Source organism: Thunnus albacares, chromosome 17, assembly GCF_914725855.1.
Source record: "Thunnus albacares chromosome 17, fThuAlb1.1, whole genome shotgun sequence".
Taxonomy (NCBI): Eukaryota; Metazoa; Chordata; class Actinopteri; order Scombriformes; family Scombridae; genus Thunnus; species Thunnus albacares.
In genome coordinates this window covers 18225169-18244180 of record NC_058122.1, presented here as the reverse complement: position 1 = coordinate 18244180, position 19012 = coordinate 18225169, and the positions used below count along the sequence as shown (strand labels likewise).

The window sequence follows — 19012 nt, the reverse complement described above, 5'->3', positions numbered from 1 at the left end:
GATCTGCGGTTTTGGACCTTGTTATGTGATGAATGGAATGGTATTTATTAAGCTTAGCGAAAGTTCAGTCAGGAAGACTATATTTTTCATGCTCAGGTCTGTAGTATTATTTCTCAAACCATCTGTCATTTCCATCCCTCACGCATGCTCATTCATAATTTCCTTGCTGTCATTCCCCTGGGTGTCAATTAAGATGTCAGCTGTTCACATCAGCTGGTCATATCTAACCAATAGCACAGTGACACACCTTCATTGTCAGCCTATCATATTGCAGCTGTCTTTTTGTCTGTTCATGTTTTCTCCCTCTCTGCCTCAGTGCTTTCATGGTGCTGTTTTGCATCACTTCATCAACCTCATCAGCCTCATCAGTCGGAACAGAAGTCATCAGCCGCCGCCACCACCACCACCACCACCACCAATGTCTAGACTCCATGGGGGGATTTATCTTGCTGCTGCTCAGGACTGATGTCCCTAGATTCAAAATCACCCTGTTGAGTCTAAGTGCCAAAGACTTTTGGCAACACTTAATCATCAATATCATCTGTATAATGAACAATTCTTTTTGCTTCATTCACTTGTCTCTCCTTATTCAACTTTCTTTTATAATGACTTTGTGAGTCTTCGTATTCAATCCAGTTTTTTACAGATGAGGCCCCTTTTGTTGGTTTTGGGGGATTCTACAATAATGAGTGGTTTGCATATGTCTGACCAACTGAAATTCAGTCCCTGAACAGCAAATCCAAATCCCCTGCTCTTTATGAGCTTTACCCAATTGCTTGCTCGCTATGGGGCAGCAGATGGACCAGGGAACACATTATGATGTTTTGTGACAATGCTGCTACAATAGAAATAATCAATAATATCAATAATAAACAGTCTTGTGTGACATTTAACATGCATTCTAAATCTCATTTTGCAAGCTAATTTCACTCCTGGTCATGAAAACTGTGTAGCTGATGTTCTCTTTCACTTTAAATTTCAGGAGTTCAAAACGATGTGTCCCCAGGCCAAGCCCTCCAGCATGCCGTGCCCTCCATTCAATCAGACGACTCTTGATTAAGCATGTCCAAGCCCCCGCAGGATTTTTTGTACTCTGCCTCCAATTACATGACTCTTGGTTTAGCCAAAAGCACAATTAAAGCTTATGATTCAGTTTGGTTTTTCTTCTCTTCCTTTTGCACCAACCTCCTCCTTAGTCCGTTACCAGTAGATATCTCTTTAGTTTGTGCATTTATTGTATTTTCATTTGAATCCCGCAATATTTAAATGCAAAGTATCAAAGCCATGCTAGCAGGGATTCATTTTCACATTTGATGCCAAGACCCAGCATCCCAGAGCCTTCTTGGGATTCCTTCCATTTAGCTGCTCCTCAACAGCCTGAAAAAGGCCAACCTCTGAGCAATGATAAAAGACTGATTCTCACTATTTCACTGGTACATAAGATGGTGTTAAGGTTAAGGCAAGGTTTTGTTTCACTTGATATTGATATAATGTTGGAAGCAGTTCTGCTAATACCCTTCCCTGGGTTTCTTAGGTGCGGTAAATATACAACCAGATTTCTCTCCTTTAATCCTCAGCATGATCTCACTCTCTCTGCTTTAACCTTAGAAAAGCACATGTACTCTATTTTCCTGAAACACTCAAAGTCTGTTAGATCTTCCATAGGCACCCAAATTATCATTGCTGAGACTAACACTACTTTTTGTCCTTTCTCTTCCATGATGAAATTCCTACAGTATCGCTCTTGGACCCATTGGTTGACACTCCCGTTCATTATTGATGGTTGTAAACCCTTGACGAGATCCCAGTTACCCTCAGAGCTGCATGATCTGTGCCTGAGCTGCGACCTACCCCAAGGACGCCATTCCCCTCATTCCCTAAGAATTGGTGCAGCTACAACTGCAGCTCTCCATCTGCCTACCTCAACACTAAAATCCCTGGGCTGTTGGTCATTCTCCGCACTATGTCAGGCTCCACAAGGAGATGTTGTCCGTGCAAAAGCTCATGAGCTCCTGCAAACCTTAATGCATGAATAAATATTTGTAGCTGCTTTGCTGTCTAATGCTATTGTTGCATATCAGGTAGTTTGCTAGGGTAGAGTATTCATCCATCTTAGCATATATGTTGTCAATGTGCTTGTAGGAGGACTGCTGTTCACTAGATGAATAGAATATTACGAATATTCCCCTTGTGGCCTGAGGTGCTCATGGGGAATGGACACACAGCGGCTGGTGCCCAGACCCACACATAGCAGTCCTAGATGGTATATTCCTTTTGTGGCCAAGGTCCTCATGGGGAATGGCCACATCATGGCTGGTGCCTAGGCCCACACATAGCAGTTTCACTATATAGTATATTCCCCTAGTGGCTGAGGTGCTCATGGAGAATGGCCACACAGTGGCTGGTACCTTGGCCCACACATAGAAGGGGATATTTAATCATCACTCCTCAATATCGCTATGTAAACATATCTACGGGGAATGATGAGGTCAGAGCCTAGAGGCCAAACTCTATGTTCTGCTGTTGTAATAAAGATTTCAAATGTGAATTGTCTGACTGAAATGGAGTTTTCCTATGAGCTAGTTCAGGCACTCAACTCTCCATAACACAAACACACCCTCCCAATGTGGCAGTCTATTTATGCTGCAAAAATTTCCCATCTCTCCCTCTGCCATGTCAATGCTGCTGCTGCCCTGCATCAGTAATGCTGCCTGCTCTTTCAGCCCCACTACCACCCCAGCATTCACCTGCAGGCTCCGGCTAAGGGGACAGATTTCAGTGCACTGCAATGGCGCCAAGAATTCTGCTGTTGGACCACAAGGACTGGCAAGGTGTTTTCTGGCACATCTGACATCTACATGCAGCTGGGGTGGTGCTGGTGTTGATTGATAATTATTATTTTTTTTTAAATGCAACATATCATGTATTTTGATGTATAAAAAAGACTGGTAACCTGATAAATATGCAGAATCATTTTTCTTGGAAGACATTATGAGCTATCTTCTTCCTTGTAGCATCCTGGTTTGCGTAGCCGTCAAAGCGCTGTAATGGGTCCTGCTGATTGATGCAACCCACCAGAAGCCCTGGTTCCCCTGAAAGACACAGATGAGTCTAATGCAGTACTGTCATATATTCTATACAATGATAAGTAATTATCGTAGTATTAATATTAGTTACCAGGGCGACAAGGCACACAGAGGCCCCGGCTGTCCCGAACCAGCTCCATGCTGTCCTCGTCCACCCTCACCAGATGGATGGGGTACACGTTGGGGAGAATGCCCATATATCTACATGATTTGACTAATTGGACAGCTGAAGCTTCAAATTAGCTTCAGATAAACTTGGCGGTTTATCTCAACTTGGAGGCTTGTGGATTTTGCCCCCATCACTTACATCGTAGATGCATTATGAAGGGATCTTCTAATGGCCAGTATGAACAGGAGGAATGATTATGTCAAGAAAAACCTGTTTCAATGTTTATTAAGGCACTTGACTATTGTTTTAGGGCAGACTTTTCCTACCTCATTTAGCACATTCTTACCATCAGCGAGCTCAGCTCCAAACACAATAGCTCGGGACCCTGACACCCCAATACAGTGCAGGAGGGAATCATGGCGGAGGTTGAAATTGATGAGTGCAGCTTCCACCCCAGCCAAGCCCAACCAAAGTGCCACCTGTAAAGGCCTGCTTTCCATGAAGAGGGCCACCACATCTCCAGAGATCCATCCCTGATCACTTGCCCAATTGGCCACGGCATTAGACAGTTCGTCCAGCTGGGTGAAGGTCCATGTTTCCCCTGTAGCCTCATAGATTAGTGCTAGTTTGTTTGGGTTGAGTTTTACTGTCTGGGCAAAGATGGAAGGAATGTTGCTTCCGTTGCGCACATAACGCCATAATGCCATCTTCACTCTCAGCAGCACATACAGGCCACTGGTGAAGGTCACAGCAGGAAAAAAAAAGAGGATAAATTAGGAAGGTAAGTAAAGATGAAGACCTACAAGCATGAACATAACTTTAATTGGACATATTTTACTTACTTGAGGTCTCTCTTGGCAGTGCGTGCTGCGATGTAGAAGTATTTCCAGGTTCTTGTGCCCAGATACACCCCAAGGCCTGCTGCCAGACTCCAGGACCAGGACACCCCGAAGAGACGCAGCAGTCCCATGGATCCCAGAGAGGCTGAGACACTTGCTGCATTGTGCATTCCTGTCACGGAGGAAAAGGAGAGAGATGTGCTTTTAGGGCAGAATGGGCATGAGCTGAAGCCTACATCGCTCAGGGAGGTTCTTACGTATGTGTTCTTAAAAGTACAATTTTTCAGTATTTTCATTTTATGCTATTTGAAACTTCCACTCCACTGCATTTCAGAGGGAAATATTGTACTTTCTACTCCACTACAGTTATTTTACAGCTTCAGTTACTTTCTAGATGAAGATTTGACACAATGGATAATATAACAAGCTTTTAAAATATAACACATTGTTCAAGATGTAACCAGTGGTTTCCAACCTTTTTGGCTTTTGACGTCTCACAAAAAGCAGTGTGTAGTCGGGATCACATTTCAGATGTCTGAGTTGTTTACAGCTCCACCAAATAGTGATTTTTCCCTCTAAACTTCTCACATGGTTTCATTTCAATAAATGTTCAAATGACCCAATATTTCACCAAAAATCAAAGATAGAGAACAATTCCAAAAACAGATTTGTGTATCAGAACATTGCTTTTTAATTGATCATCTCACGACCCCTTAGATTTATCTGGTGACCCTTTGGAGGGGCCTGAACCCTAGGTTGGGAACCACTGGGCTAAACTAACTGTATATAAAGCAGTTAAACTAGCTCCAGCAGCTACAACAGTTATATGCTGCTTACACACTGATGTTTCAGTATTAATGATCTAATGATGTCATATATAATAATATATCAGTCAGAGGGACCGAACCACTACTTTTACTGTAATACTTTAAGTACATCTTGCTCCTAATACTTATGTACTACAGTAGGATTTTTCATGCAGGAAAGTTATCACAAATCAACCAGCTCACAAACACAGATGCCACTCAAGGTCACATCACGCACAGTGTGAAATCTACATGCATGCTTTAGCCTATTCACAACTTACCTACGAGTCAATAGACTGAAGTGATGTCACCTTTCACCCGATAACCCTTCCGCGGTCCACACAGCTTGTTACCTCGTTACTTTCGCGGAAACTGTCGAGTATTCAAATCCTTCTCCGGATGTTGAGGGCATTGAGAGGATACACGACGCACCGTTTTTTAAGGAAACCAGTAGTTTTTCAGAGTTATGACAGTTTTATAGTTCACTGCTCGTCGGCGCGGTTGTGGTTAAATAGTTGACACTAAGACAATATTTGGAAATATGTCAAACATACGTGGGCGAGTCCTGAGGGCTGGCATTTACAGGGGAGACTTCATTATTTGTGTCCGGGCGACAAAACTAATCGAAATCTGAATAAGGGCAGTGAAATGCACAGTGGTCCAGGCTATTTTCTGTACTCCATATTGAATATAGAGTCGTTGCCAAAGAAGCCCCGCCCACCCCAGGTGTGAGCGCTCTCGAGGAGCTCAGCCATTGGTTAAACTACGCGCTTGTCAAGCTTTTTCTTATTTATTATTGGATAATATTAGCCCCGCCCAGTTTCCCAACCACTTGATTTGCTGGTGGCCGCTATTGATAGTAGCACCGGCACAGACTACTAAATAAATGTTGTGAAAGTCTTGTCTGCATCCTTTTTTTTTAAACACTGCTGCCTTGTAGTCTTTTGCCTTGCTGAATATGAACCTTACCAAGCCTTAAAAAACAAAAAACAAAAAACAAAAAAAAAAAACAGCAAAGCTTACATTCCTAGATATTTCACAAGACACATGAAAGAAATAATTTATTGAAGTCCACAAGAGAAAAGTTCCAAAGCAAACATAGTCACTGCAGACTTTTCCTGTGCAATACACAGAAACTATTTGCCAGCTACGATGGGTCTTTGTGTTTTGAAAGCACAGCAAACCCTGTAAAGCGCTGCTCTCCTCAGTAAGATGTAAACCCATGGGTCGAGGATCTGGTTCCAGGAGGCCATACGTAAACCCAGAAGAATGACCTGATATGTCTCAGAGGTTTGGCCACCGGGACTTTGGATGAACTGCATCAGAAGAACACTGATCTATTAATACAGGAGAGACACAGAATCACACATGAGATGTTGTACTAAAATACCTGATCACTGAAGGTGAAAATGATTCAAGAAACCAATTCTGCAATCTAAAAAGGTTGTTAAAGAGTAGTACTTACAAGGAAGGAACTCCAGCAAACACAGGAAACCACGGTAATCAATGCCAGTTGCGCCATCATCTCCACATCCAATGAACAAAACACGGAGGAAGATGATGCAGATGATGCACGACGAGAGCAGCAAGCTGCTGATTTTGTATTAGCATTCTGGGACTTTATTCTGGCCTGCAGCAATGTCAGACCACTCAGGATGTTGCAGAGCAGGGAAAGAGTGAGTGCAGTGAGGCCCAGACATGAGAAAGCCAAAGCCAGATAGGTGTCGGCTGTAGACTGTGGACCATGGATAGGCAAGAAACACCATGTGCCAGGAGACTGGATAGTGTAAGTTCCTATGGCAAATAAAGGTAGAACAGCCAGCAGGAGTGCAAGAGAGGATAGAATTAACACAACTCCCCGCACATGAGTGACTGTGACCATTGCAGTGTGGAAAAAAGGTTTGGTGATGGCCACACAGCGCTCTATTGCCATGGCACAACCCAACAGCAAAGGGCATAGGCCAAAAAACACCATACTTGCCCCAAAGATCTGGCAGAATGCCTTGGTGGGCTCCACGCTCTGCATTTTATACCTTGACATAACGTGCAGATACAAAGCAAATGCACCTGGAATCACATGGCCCCCAAGGTCAGCCAACATCAAAGCCACTGTTAGTAGCAGAAATGGTGCTTTGGATTGGCGGTGAAATCGCGCACGAGATTTGGCCAAGATTGCCAGAGTGGTGAAGTTGGAGATGGTGCCAAATGCCATAGTGAAACAGGACATGCCTAACCCTAAAGATGTGATGCGTGACCTCATGATATTGTTCAACCAGCGACTGGGCAGTTCAGAGGAGTTGACCTTCAGGTTCTGGTGGAGGATGGACGGCATCAAGGAGGGAGAAAATGAAGTCATGTTACTCATGACTTCATTTTCCAGTAAAGATTGTGTCCTCATCTTCAGTGTCATCTGCAGAGAATCACAGGCAAAGTTAAAATATTTTCAGTAAATGTTTTCTATGATCAGCACATGTGCAGCCTCTGGGTGAATTGTTAGTCTAGGTGCATTAGTTCAAAACCACTGAGATGTCTTTTTTTTTCAGCTAATGTCTTTATGTCATCCTGTTTTGCAATCTGAAATGTTTCGGATTATTCATAGACCGGGGCACAAGAGAGGAGCCTCAAAATGCAAAATCATGTACCAGTGAGTGCTATGATACATGCTTCACTGCAGCTCAAAAAAGACTGATTACAAGTCAATGACACTCGGGATGTGGTAACTAGGAGAGCTACTTTTGCCCAGACAATAACAAGGAGGAGTGGGTGAAACCCTGCCAGAGCCATTGTCCTGTGTTTTTCATCTCTACCTATCATGCAAGCAGATAAATACATAAAAAAGCAGAAGTGCTTGCCTAGAATACACAAATTGATGCATTGTACAAAAAAGCAAATTTTGACAAGGTTACTTTTAATGTCTGGATAGATTTATCTTGGATTGTCTTGAGCAGAAATCAAAAAGGTTCTGGCCAGGTTTAGTACTTAGGCAAATGGATGCCCTGAGGAGATGATTATCAAGCTTTTAACAAACATTACTGTCATTGTGTGACAGAACTGAAATTTTTGCACAACAGACTCTCAGACCAGACATTGTGTATGCCTCTTTCACAAAATGTTCTTCCCTTTAACACATTTCTTTCTGTTTCAAAAATTTCTGAGAAATCTTCTGAAAAAGACGGCACGACTGGTAGAATCCTTTGAATCTCCTCTTGAGTTCAATCCTTTTCCTGCTTTGTTAACAACCTCCACATACTGCTGAAGTTACAGACCTCCAAAGATAAGAAAAGAAAAACAGTTGGAGCTTAAAGGAAAGAAATAAACTCCACTGCTCCTCCTTGATCAAACAGTCTGTCTGTTTTGTAATCTGATTTTAATCAAATTATTTGCTTTTGCATTTATTTTTGTTTCCCATGCTTCATCAATGGTGAGTTCACAGGAAGAAAGCAGTTTCCCCAGAGAGTGTAGGGAAATTACAGAGAAACAGGGAATAATAATAATCAGGGAATCCGGGGGTAATATTCTTAGAATATTCACAAAAATAAAGTTGTCATGTCAACCATCGTACTGTATCTTTTTTAGACATTATTTTTTACTTTTTAATACTGTGTTCTTTAGACAAAACAAAACATTTCTCAACAAGACATAATAAAGGAACGCCCTGCTAATCTTGCATTAGTGCTCCCCCTACACTATACATGTTTCAAATACCTCAGTTATCAGGATGTTTAATTCTCTCTTTAACTCCTCACATCTCTCTAACACATCTCACATTCATAAGGATTAAATAGATGGAATCAACAAAGGATCCAAGCTGTCTTAGAGACCAACCTCGTTAGTCATGCATTCGTTTCATCCCTTATTTTTTTTGCATATATTTCAGGTTTATTTGGACTAATTTGCCACTAGAGATGAATGTTCTATGTATGTCATCTATAAAGTAAATAAAGATGAACATAGTTGTGAATAATAAATGAAACTTACCTCCAGATGATTCCGGTTGAACACTGGATTGTATGGGACGGCGCCGAGTAAACGAGAGAGAAACGAGTCTTACCCACCTGCTAAAAGTGTTTCTCTTGTCTGTAGAGCTTCCTGATTGCAGTTATCACTATTGTCCACAGTCACTTGCTCTCATTCTCCTTCTTGTCTTTTCCCCCTGTCTCTGTGACAGTTTCTCTCTCTCCCTGGTCAGCCTTTCTCCCTCTTCAGAGGCTTGGCAGCTATTTTGCCTCCGCTTGCTGGACATGCACTTTCCATTCTCCCTCCCCCCTCTGATTGAGTCCTTTCCATCTATTCATCCACTCTGAGCACATCAAATTTAAAGTCAGCTATTGCTAATGTTTCATAATTCACCTTTCTAAACTCTTGATGATAATTTCTTCATAGCAAAAAGAGATTTCAGTCTGTTATTCAGCTGGGGCTATGACAGTCATCACCCACCGTCACTCACGTAAACAAAAGCACAGAGGCAGATATCAAAGAAGTCTGGAAGAGCATGATGATGATTATGCTTCAAGGGCCTCTGGTTTACTTTGCTCCCTCACAGCTCTCTGATAGATATTTTAGAATATTTTACATATATTACAAACATTTCTGTGTTATAAAAAATCCCAGGAGGTGTGAGTAAATCGAAAGATGCAACACTCTACCGAGGTTTATAAAGGTTTAAAGAGGGAATACTCTCTTTCATTTGCACTCGTATTCAGTAAAACGTATTTTGGGGGGCTACTTCAGGTTTGTTTACTTGTTAAAATTCCATTTTTGAGACTTCAAGGTTGTTTTTGAGACTATCATGTTTGTGATCTCACATAAACAGGAAGGAAGAGAGTTCTCCATTTCCTCTGAATGTATAACTGTTTGATCTTGGAAGTCATCCAGCTAGATAAGTACTCTAGCAGTAAAGAGTTATGTCAAACATGTACTATCAAGGTGGAGAGGGGAAAAACCTCATTGTGTGGGTTTGGCAGTGACTTTCTGTTTGTTCTTGAACAAAACTCCTAAATTCAGTCTTACTCTTGTTAGAACCCAGATTTTCTGCTAAATCTAAAAAATCTAAAAACTCTGACATAAGGAACTGTAAAGGAAAACTTTGTCTGTTTTCTTCAGCTGTTCAAAACAAATTTATTACCTATATTAAATATATTTCAAGGCCAGGGGTGGGAAGAACTTCTCAAGGAGACTTTAAACATGAGGTACATCAGAATATTTATTATGTTACAATTTCAAGGAGAGACATGAAGAAAAAAAAAGCTTGCAAAACACACAAAAAAACCCTGAATAATTCACACCAAGGATAGAAAATATTTCATTGATAATACAGAACAAGATAATAAAACCAAACAATATCTATGAGAAAACTCAAATATATGCTAAACCAGTGCTTACAACAGTACTAATACTCCAGTGGAAAATAAAAACAAAAGCTGATTTTAATATTCAAGTTTTACAGTAAGTTAAAAAAAAACACTCTATATATACATTTGAAATGTTACAGCACAATGTTGAGCAGTAATGCAGTAACTTATTAATACATGTTGAATTGCCCAGCAAAATATACATAAAAATATGCTTAAAATCCATCTCTGTCTCATTATTGCCCCTCTTTTTGTTGGTTATATTCAGATACTGTCAATTTAAATACGGTGACAAGTTATACAGAAAAAAAGTGCTTGCTTCAGAAATCTAATCTTTCCGATTGTCTTTGCTGATTGGATACAGTACCTGGATGACACAACAAGCCATATTTGATTTACCTGATAAAACAGGTCCTCATAATATCATTTATTATTTTTATATTTTGGTTCAAAATTGGTTCACTTTTTTCACAAATGAAAAAAAAAACAAAACATCTGGAGATTTCTTTTCCAAACTGAGGTACATACTCCAATAAAATAAATGCTTGCATGAAAGTACAGTGCATCATAAGCTTGAATCATGTGTCATCTTAAAAGCTTTTCTCAAATATCAAAATATTCCATTTTTGATGAACTTGTCATGAGCAACAGTTTCATTTCAGTAGCTTAAAATACCACACATGATAAAGAATGAGAATGTTTACAGTATTTTGCATAAAAGCAAACTGGTGCATTGGCTTCAAACAGGAGGACAGTAGTCGACCGTGTGTTTGAAATGGCAGACTTTGCTTCCAAGTCGCCGTTAAGCTCCTCAGATATGAGACTCTCCTGTGTCCTGGCTGCTCTTGGATGCCTGAGGATGACAGAAGGGAGAGACAAGCCAATCAGTCACGATAGACACTTTGAGTGCTCTTTCATTAGCTACAGCACACTTCACTTCACACTGTGTATTATATCTCGACATTGGAAAGAATGATGTTTGCTTTTGGAAATGAAACTAAACCCCATTAGGTTTCTTTAGCAATCTCAGTACCGATCAACAACGCTGTCCACATGCATACTAAATGTTAGATTTAATTTCATTGGTGCTTGGTGAGCATCATCTCTGTAGACAGTATATGTTTCATGAAAATAAATGTGGTGGCTGAAATTTTGTATAATGAACTAAGAGTAGATATTATACCAGGGCACACTGGCATGTTGAATTCTGATGAAATTAGTGAATGTGGCAACAATTCCTGCAAAATTCTTAATTAATACAATTTAAGATAATTGTCATTCCATCTGAATCAGAACTTGGGTGAAATATTAAATTCTTACATGAGCTTTGCTGTTGTAACTGAACTCTGAATAGCTCTTCCGAGGTGCACAGCATCTGGACAGGATGTTTCCATACTCTTCCCTCACCTGAAATCAGAATACAAAATGAGTTTTTGAATACAGGAAAAGCTGCAGCATTTGTACTTATCTTGAGGAGTGTGACTGACCTGTTTAGAAAATAGACAGTGCATGACAAAGAGCATGATCCCCTGGATGCTGCCAAAGATGGTGAACAGGTAAGACATGGCTATAGTGCCTTTCGAAAACTGGAAAGAACCAAAGATCCACATGGTGCCCAGCACACACAGCTGAGCCACTGCAGTAATGGTGAACGTCCTGCAGGAGGCAACAAAGATGCACATGGGTGAAATCTGAGACGCTTTACTGCCACTTCTTTTGTGTGATTTCTTAGCTTGAGGGCATGTAATAAAGAGAATGTTTAGCTCCATATAGCAAACACAATATGTACTCACATATTTACGCACACATTAAATACAGTATACAGGTGCCTGGTTGTTGCAGGCAACTTGAGCTAGAGCTGACTCACTTTATTTTCTGCAGGTTGTCTAGGTCAGGGTTTAAACTTGAGAACTTCTGTGCCAACTTCCACACAGTGATGAGGAAGAAAAAGATGTTTATCTGAAAGGCAACAAAGACCAGGTTTTAAAAAAGTACTGAAGTCAGTTTTAGGTATATCATTCAACTCAATAATTATTTTCTTACTTACACAGATGATGATACAGGCAGGGGCAAAAAACCCCCAAATGGAATCCAGGTTTAACCAACAACTGCAATGAATATTGAGAGTTTATTGAGCAGATTATGTGAAGCCACCGGAACCTGTGAATGAGGCATTCATTAAAAAAAAAAAAACAAGCTCAGCATCAGTATGGGAAACTTACTATTCCTTGGTGCCATATCCCTTGGCATTGGCTAAAGCAGAGATGGCGACAATTAAAGCTGGAACGCCATAGCCGCCTGCCATCATGTAGAGGGTTTTCAAGTTGGCGTTAAATACCAGGACTACCATCCTGAAGAGTTGTATGCCCTCCAGACACATCCAGCAAAATGCTGCCAGGTAGAAGAAATGCAGCAGTCCTGCTACCACTGCACAGCCAACCTATTGCAGAAGACAGAGAGAGAGAGAGAGAGAGAGAGAGAGAGAGAGAGAGAGAGAGAGAGAGAGAGAGAGAGATGAGGATCATGATGACAGCAGTGGGAAAAAGGACAAAGGATGCTGAGAAATAGCAGTGAGAAACTACTTGCTGAATTCTCATTTATAAATCTTCAGCATCCACATGAATCATTCAGTAGCTGTGCAGTTGCTTTGTGTATATTTCTCTGCTGCATTTGGAGGTGTCAGAAACTTTTACTGCTTTCATCTGGACAGTGCAAGTGTTTTAATGTGCAAGCTGTTACAGAGTTGCCACTGCATGTGCTTGTATTTACCTTGTTCTCTGTACGACTGATGCCGGCAAGGAAGATGAGGGTAGCAATGAAGAGGGTGATGCAGAGGTGCAGGTGGATGGTGGTTCTTGGGCTTTGGATGGAGCGGATCAGCCAGAACGTTAGGATGCAGATGAACAGGCAAACCAGTGAAAGGGACAGACCCACCCAAGTGATCAGCTGCAGCTGAAACTTGTACTGTTCCTGTTGGGAGAGAGAGAGAGAGAGAGAGAGAAAGGGGGGGGTTACATTATAGTGATGAACTGAACTTTGAAGGATAAACTCTGACCTATCAGACTCATGGTTTTTGTTGTGAATCATCATATGTAACTGAGTTTTAACCTCAATGTCATAGAGCGCCATAAGCACAGCAAAGCTGCTCAGATGGTTGCAGGAACACACGGTGTGAGTAAGGTTGGACTCCACCACACTGCAACCTTCAGCAGACCACGAGCCTCCGTGCTCCGAGGAATTCCAGAACACACAGGTGTGGTTTTTATTTAACTGTAAAACAAAATATAATGACCATGTTACGACACCAACGACATATAACATTGTGATATTGTGATTGTGTAATATTTTCCTGTGGAGATAGATTATAATGGCAGAATCCTTAATGTCAAACTGAATACCTCTTCCAGGTGTTTGAAATTCAATTGGACTGGTTTTTCTAGGCGGCTTGTGTTTCTGTTACTGACGGTGACAGTCACGACTTTGGAGTTGAGCTTAAAGCTTTCGTTCTCTTGTGGTTTCATCCCACTAAAAAAGCCATTTGCAAACTCTTGCAGCGTTCTATAGGTCAGCAAGGACACTGCTGCAAAACCTATAATATTGACAACAGGACAAGACTGGATTAAGTAGACATTAATTACACTTGAAACTCATCCATGTTCTAATGGATGTGGTTACAAATGTGTTAATTAAGTATGGTCATTACCTGGGTAAAGGGAGGGATCTCCTGCAGCTGTCTCCCACTGCATATCCACCTGGGCATGCTTAGATGATAAATTCACAGCTCCCTTGGGTATGTCAGACCCTTTACGTACCAACATCTCCAGTTCTGAACCCAGGCACAAAGATCAGCTTTTAATGGACATGCTTGCTTGTCTCTTAATAGACTTACACAAAAATATTTCCATGTAAATGAACAAATACTGTTTTGATTTAATGTATATTTAACCTGTGTAATTGAAGGATTTATTTGTCTTGGGGGTCTTAATAAAAGCTCCCGTCAGTCTCAGAGCATTCTCCACCAAGTCCAGAAAGGTGGAGACTTTCCTGTTATCGTTGAAGGCTCCACTAGACAAGTACTTGTCGATCATAGACAACAGTCTCTACAGCCACAGGAGAGGAGGGGGAGAGGGAGCAACATAAGCATGCACACAGAGAAACAGGAGACAGAGTCAGACAGAGGCAGACTTTCAGACTGCATATCGCCTCAGGTCAGCATAAACACTCTACAAGGGTGTGTGCAGAGATCTAAACACCACATGACAGAGCTTAAGGGGGGCAGAACTTCCTGTTTCAGTGCTGGTTGTGAGGAACGGAAAGCTTTTTTTTGCATAAAAAATTGCATTTCAATTAATTTTTGTGCAGAATTACCTCTAGTATGTCCTCTCCAACAGTCCAATGTCCTCTCCAGTCGAATGTTGAATTCTCATTATTTGTAAGCTCCAAACAGGTCTTTTTCAGCTGCATCAGAAGATCATGTGCAATGGGAAATGTCTAGGAGAGAGCGATTTGGGGAGAATGAAACCCAAGTAGAAGGTAATCAACATTATAGTATAAGTCAGATAGTGATAAAGTTATTTGTTTTGTGGAGTTACCGAGAGGATGTTCATGTCTTTGAATTCATCGCACTTTAATTCTGAGGAAACAGGGGATTTGTTTCATTGAATATGCTTGTTGATTACCATAACATACACATATCATGAGGATACCTGTACTCATGAAAATGATCTGTTTGTACTATTACTGAACAAACACTGGTTCAGTAATGGATGTTGGAAAAATTTGAGTGATGCTGTGTGCTTACCAGTGCAGCGAGACTCTTTGTTGCCATAGTTAGTGAACCCTGCGTGGCATGCACAGTAATGGCCGGTGGCTCCACGGTGGCAGGTCCCATTTCCACAGATTGTCTTATCAATCTTGCATATGTCTGAAATGGAAACAAATCAGTGAGAGGAAAATGGTTGCACTGTGTGTTTCGGTCATTGCTAATGGAACAATAAATAGACTGGTCCAGTACAACGTTTGCATTGAAGATAGTGCTTGGTAGGTTATTAAAGATAATGCATAGAACAAAAAAACATAAAACAGGCTGGACATAACCAAAACACAGGACAGCCATTCATTTAACCAACTAGCTCTAGACCAACAATTTATTTTATAATATCTGAAAACTCTTTAAAAACATGTTAGTGCATTGTCAACAAAATACTACAAAAAATATCCATCTTTTTAAGGCTTAATTATAATAACTTATAGGATCAACCAATTTAATAGCCACCCTAAAATCACTTTTTCCCTTAAAAACAATATAGGAAGAAGTCAGTCATTGGGTTGAGATATTTTAACTTTCTTTCAACATTGTTCCGCTTTAGTAGGCCAATTTTCTTGAAACAACGCTTTGTGCAAGCATCATGATCATTTTACTTGATTAAATGAAATCTAGAAGCACGTCAAGCTATCTTTGAATCAAGTAAACCTCATCAGCTATGATATAAATCAATAAGAGAGTGAGTACTAGATTAAGTGACTTGTCAAATAATAAACATTTTGCAGCATCATGGTCCTAACCTTCGCATTGCTCCTGACTCCCAGTGAAGTTGAGTTTTCCAGATTTCAGTCCAAAGCCAACATTGCAGACACAGTAATAACTGCCAAGTGTGTTCTTGCACTCTGCATTCTGCCCACAAACATTTCCCTCGCGACACTCATTAATATCTATGTTAGCAGGATGAAGACATTGAAGAAAAAGGTGAGACAGGAAACCATCAACATGCTGTCAGGGTTCACACTTACATAATGTCACTGGTGCCCATAACTTGTATATAACTAATCACAGTTTTTACTTATGGTAAGGGTACTGATAAGCTTAATCTTACTTCTACATGTAACATTGTCACTGTTCTGAAATTTTTCCATTCTAGAGATAAATCCACTCTCACAAGTGCAGTAGTAATGTGGACTTAGGTTAAAACATTTGGCATTAGGTCCACAGATGGTGCTGTCGTCACACTCATTGATATCTTAAAGTAAACGATAAGGACAAGATTTTTATATTTGGGTGATCACTCTAGCAGTAAAACATTAATATGAATCAGTGTCATCTGCTGTCAATGATTCAATATGACAAGATGACTTACCTTTACATTTCGCAGGTGTTTCAGCTGAAAAATTCACATTCCCTGTTGTTGATCTGAAACCGTCAACACACTGGCAGTAGAAGCTGCCGTTCGTGTTGAGACACTCTGCATTATCTCCACATAGCACGTTATGATCAGACTCATCACATTCATCGATATCTTAAACGAAAATAAAGGAAATATGAATGTGGAAATAAATATACAATGAATAAGAATAAACACAGTAAATCTTTGAGATGAATCTAAAACTAAATATGTCGAAATGTCATTAACCCAAAGTCTGTTAAATTTTAATATTACAGCAGACTCAGGGCAGGTGAAAGAAATAGTTTTTACATCTTCACACAAATCATTTCGCTAGTTATATATGTGTACATATATATATATATATATAAAACACACATACATGGCTTATGTGTAAAAAGAGTTTGTTTTTCATACCATTGCACTGTTTTTTCTCAAAACTGAATCCTGGAGGACAACGTTTTGACAGGACCGTGCCGAGGGAGAGGCACAGAACTGAAAAGCAAGCAGGCAACTGTTAGTCTACAGCTCATCACTTTCTGACATCAATGCTACATCTTCTACACCATGCTTAATTCACACTAACTCCTTTTTAACCATTCTGAAATATTTCATCGTAGCTACAGGGACATTAAAGGATCAGTTTGACCACATAAATGACACCAGAAATGTTCTGAGTTTCAAAAAGACTCAAAAGGCAAAAAGGTAAATGCCCTCATTCACTACCCTCATTTCCTCAGATTGTTCCAATTGCATCTGTGCCATTATTCAAAATGAACAGAATATGGGTGTCTGGAGAACTCTACTTCCTATGTGTGAGGAAACATCAGTTGGCACGGTGAATGTGCAAAACAGCATTACATCCTCTGCTGTGAGAATGCAAAGTCTGTGGACGCCTAAATGACACCAGATGGGTGTAATGAACAGTATATGGGAACAGAAAGAAATATACTAGTTACATATTTTTCACAACAGTTTATATAATGAATTCAGTATAATCCTTAAAAGAAACAGCTAAGTAATTGTCAATTAGCATATTTCTACTTATCCTCTGGCTACGTGTATAATTTTGTTTTATTTGTTGACATTTTGAGATATTTGCTGCTAAGATGTCTGCTGCCACACAAAGGAAATAAATGAAATTGTGTGTCATCTTAAAAACTTCTCTTTCAACAGTTTCAATATTTGCTGTACTTTTTCGAAGAGACATCTCAAAAGAGGATACAGTATCACTAGGGGTGAGTGGAAAAACTACAGGGTGAACTAACATAAGGAGGGACTCAATCACATTTCGTCAAACTAACTCTCTAAAGTTTTCAGATGAATACTTCATTTTCATCATTATATTGATTAAGATTGTCTTTATATGGGGATAGAATAACCCCAATCAATATAGGAAGTGTCTTGTGTAAGATAGCGATTATGACAATACCAAAGGTCATAGAGGTTTGCAGGAATGAGAAGTGAGCATCTCTCAGTGTTGTTACTGTCGCATGGCAACATGAAGTTTTTTTTCCTCTGAGGGCAGATTTGTAACTGAATATGGTCACAGTCAAGCCATAAGTAATGTGAGTGCTGTGATGACCTCATAGTGTATAAATATCACTATAAAAGCAGAGAGACAGAGGTCCTCTGTGCCCAGATAGTGAGTTGTTTGAAGAAAAACCACTGTGTTCAGCATCACTCTTCCTTTATTTGGGCTCTTTCCCCTCACTCTGGCCTCGGGCTTCGACTGCTGCAGAAAGACTGCCATTAAGAACTGTGACAGTTTGAGTTTCTCACTGTTTTAATTTAGCCAGTGAGAAAACATTTCTGGCAGATTTTAATGTCAGTGGAGTGCTGTTAAACAAAGTCAGAAAAATGTGTCTTCTTAAACTGAATACATACACTGGTATAGTATGTTTAATACTAACAGTATCTTTTTTGATGGCTTTTTTTCAGTTGTCTCAAATTTCACACAAGATTTTAACTCACACAGAAAAGGAGTACTGTCCAACAAAAAGAAATCAGTTCCTATACTGAAAAGTTTATAGGCTAGTGCAGCCAGTTGGTTTCCCTCCAGAGAGCACAGAACATTTTTAAACTTTCTCAAAGCAGAAGATTTTCCGTTCCAGCAACCATACAAATGGATGACAGATGTGACTCACCCAGTACCAGGAGGTTCCACCTGCCCGCCATGGTGAAGAGGAAAACACTGTCCAGATGTGAATAACAAAAGTCAAAACAGCCAAATGCAAATCTCTGCTCTTCTCTTCTCTTCTCTTCTCTTCTCTTCTCTTCTCTTCTCTTCTCTTCTCTTCTCTTCTCTTCTCTTCTCTTCTCTTCTCCTCTCCTCTCCTCTCTTCTCTTCTCTTCTCTTCTCTTCTCTTCTCTTCTCTTCTCTTCTCTTCTCTTCTCTTCTCTTCTCTTCTTCTTCTCTCAAATCTGCATTCACCAGTCAAGTTTACAGGAGTGGAAAAAGCTGCTATATGCTGACACCAGCAAACAGAATATATAAAAATGCAGGAATTAGTAGTCTCTCCTCTGATACAGTGACCTCTCCCCTCTCTCCGTCTCTCTCTCTCTCTCTCTGTCTGTCTCTTTCTCCCCTTTGAATGTTTGCCTGCTCTCACTGCTGAGGTGACATGCTGAGATGACTAGATTTTCTGGGGTGGGGTTTTTTC

The 19012-nt window shown here is 40.3% G+C and overlaps 3 protein-coding genes across 6 annotated transcripts in view; all 3 read right to left on the bottom strand.

Annotated features, from left to right (window-relative positions):
- slc27a1a (solute carrier family 27 member 1a) overlaps positions 1-5172 on the bottom strand; it is a 46233-nt gene extending 41061 nt beyond the window's left edge. The window contains exons 1-2 of one of the 3 annotated variants that reach the window (XM_044330350.1): positions 5122-5172; positions 4038-4206 (exon numbers count right to left, since the gene is read on the bottom strand). In XM_044330350.1, the coding sequence (XP_044186285.1) occupies positions 4038-4204 (167 nt within the window). In that variant the 5' untranslated portion in view covers positions 4205-4206; positions 5122-5172. Of the gene's footprint in view, positions 1-3541; positions 3931-4037; positions 4207-5121 lie in introns of those variants that run through there. The other 2 variants (XM_044330351.1, XM_044330352.1) reach the window with 2 other exon arrangements.
- Positions 5173-5963: 791 nt separating this feature from the next.
- LOC122966969 (prostaglandin E2 receptor EP1 subtype-like) lies at positions 5964-7271 on the bottom strand (the record flags this gene model as incomplete). Its single annotated transcript, XM_044331313.1, has 3 exons — positions 5964-6177; positions 6306-7095; positions 7168-7271. Coding segments are annotated over 3 exons (1095 nt in total), but the record flags the coding sequence as incomplete, so codon positions are not given.
- A 3571-nt stretch (positions 7272-10842) lies between these two features.
- Positions 10843-18660, bottom strand: LOC122966279 (adhesion G protein-coupled receptor E5-like). Of its 2 annotated transcripts, XM_044330348.1 has the most exons (19): positions 18497-18660; positions 16767-16844; positions 16326-16484; positions 16065-16208; positions 15757-15903; positions 14993-15115; positions 14784-14824; positions 14560-14682; positions 14138-14291; positions 13895-14017; positions 13590-13780; positions 13300-13461; positions 12961-13161; positions 12414-12631; positions 12239-12299; positions 12059-12150; positions 11679-11847; positions 11512-11598; positions 10843-11044 (listed from the first exon to the last, which is right to left on the bottom strand). In XM_044330348.1, exons 1-19 carry the CDS (start codon positions 18525-18527, stop codon positions 11003-11005), a joined length of 2346 nt encoding a protein of 781 aa, XP_044186283.1. In that variant the 5' UTR covers positions 18528-18660; the 3' UTR covers positions 10843-11002. The 2 variants fall into 2 exon arrangements, with proteins under 2 accessions (XP_044186283.1, XP_044186284.1); XM_044330349.1 differs by lacking the exon at positions 16065-16208.
- Between the last annotated feature and the right edge of the window lie 352 nt (positions 18661-19012).

Bases quoted from the DNA above. Each gene is read 5' to 3' on its own strand.
- LOC122966279 (XM_044330348.1), bottom strand. From the start codon at position 18,527: ATGGCGGGCAGGTGGAACCTCCTGGTACTGG. The intron at 16,485-16,766 runs GTATGAAAAACA...TTTTCGTTTAAG, and splicing joins TGAGAAAAAACAGTGCAATG to ATATCGATGAATGTGATGAG. The intron at 14,825-14,992 runs GTAAGCACACAG...CTGTTTCCTCAG, and splicing joins CAAAGAGTCTCGCTGCACTG to AATTAAAGTGCGATGAATTC.